The sequence below is a fragment of the Mustela nivalis genome (genome assembly GCF_964662115.1).
Source record: "Mustela nivalis genome assembly, chromosome: 9".
Classification (NCBI taxonomy): Eukaryota; Metazoa; Chordata; class Mammalia; order Carnivora; family Mustelidae; genus Mustela; species Mustela nivalis.
Window position 1 is genome coordinate 65,626,044 of NC_139028.1, and position 1,784 is coordinate 65,627,827.

The 1,784-nt window shown below is 43.7% G+C and overlaps 1 protein-coding gene across 1 annotated transcript; it reads right to left on the minus strand.

Moving 5' to 3' along the window:
* Positions 1 to 978, minus strand: LOC309840245 (olfactory receptor OR51C1-like; the record flags this gene model as incomplete). Its single annotated transcript, XM_082682342.1, has 1 exon — positions 1 to 978. The coding sequence occupies exon 1, from the start codon at positions 961 to 963 to the stop codon at positions 1 to 3; it is 963 nt and encodes a 320-aa protein (XP_082538468.1). The 5' UTR covers positions 964 to 978.
* Between the last annotated feature and the right edge of the window lie 806 nt (positions 979 to 1,784).

The window sequence follows — 1,784 nt, forward strand, 5'->3', positions numbered from 1 at the left end:
TCAGCCTTGGTCTTTCCTCTTTAGCATCCTAATCATGGCCTCCCTGATAGGCTTGGATTTCACACTGTAGATGATGGGGTTGAGCACAGGGGGCACCACCAGGTATGTATAGGCAACTAAGGCATGTACAATGGGAAGTAGGTGCCCCCCAAAACGGTGTATCATGGACAGAGTAATGCCTGGGATGAAGAAGACAAAAACAGCCAGGATATGGGAGACACACGTGTTGAAGGCTCGGATGCGTTCCCTGGGAGATGCCAGTCCTAGCACTGTGTGTAGGAGGAGAATGTAGGAGAGAACGATGAGCAGAGAATCGATGCCACCGGTGGACAGTGCCATACAAAGCCCATAGAGGATGTTTATTGTGATGTCAGCACAGGCTCTTCTCATCACATCAGGATGGAAACAGAATGAGTGGGACAAGAGGATCTTATTAGGGCAGAAGTTCAGACGTTTAAGCAGGAAGGGCACTGGGAAGAGACAAAGGGTTGCATGGGCCACAATGGCCAGTCCAATACTAATGATGACATTATCGGTGAGGACGACTGCATAGTGAAGAGGGTTGGAGATGGCCGCAAAACGGTCAAATGACATGGCCAGGAGCACCGATGACTCCACCACAGAGAAAGAATGGAGGAAGAACATCTGGACCAGGCAGGCATTGAAGCCGATGAGCCGATGGTCAAACCAGAGCACAGCCAGGGTGGTGGGCAGTGTGGACAGAGTGAGGCCCACATCGGTGAGGGCCAGCATGGACAGAAAGTAGTACATGGGCTGGTGCAGGCTGGGAGTTCTTCTTACAGCCAAGAGGATCAGGCAGTTTCCAGTGAGGGCCACCGTGTACATGGAGGAGAAGGGGATGGAGATCCATCCATGAACAGCCTCCAGCCCTGGGATGCCAATCATTAGAAAGGCATGTGGCTGGAAGAAGGAGATATTGACATAGGACTGGGAAGGCAGCATCTTTGGAAAGCAGTTGAGGTTTCTGGAAAGATGTGACTTCTTTATTCTGGGGAGACAGAAAGATAATGACAAGACACTTGTTATTAGGAAGACCATTAGTTATGCTATGTGGGTTATTTCATTATTTCCCATCTTCTCAGCTCTTTGTATTAATAACTGTTCCAGAAATATACATATGTTAGCTAATATGTCTTCAAATCAATGTAGATTGTAGGGGATAGTTTAACTTCCTCATGATTACCATACAAAAATGATTGAAATAGAATTAGAAATTAGTTAATTCTTTTCTTTCTTTCTTTCTTTTTTTTGGGGAGAACTTTTAAAAAATTTTTTTATTTTTTCAGTGTTCCACGATTCATTGTTATGAAGGGATTTATGTTAATGCTCTTTAATATGTAAAACCCTCTCTAAATGCTCATCATCATCATCATTGTCGTCATTGTCTTCTGTGTCTTGGTCCTTATTTTTTCCTGTTAATACTGAATTTCACAGTATTCTAAATGCTTTCACATCATTATTTCATTTTTGTGTCATAATTACCTTGCTGATAGAGAAGGGAAATCTTTTAGTTAAAGTGAAAGAAAAGAAATTCTGAAGTCTATCTGAAGAAGAGAACACTGCACAGTCTTCCAAGTCAGTTATTATTGTTATTATTTTTAAAAGATTCTATTTATTTTTTTGACAGAGGGAGAGAGAACACAAGAGAACACAAGTTGGGGAAGGAGAAGCAGGCGTCCCACTGAGCAGGGAGTCTGATGCAGGGCTTCATCCCAGGACCCTGGGATCATGCGCTGAGCCAAAGGCAGATGCTTAACAAGTGA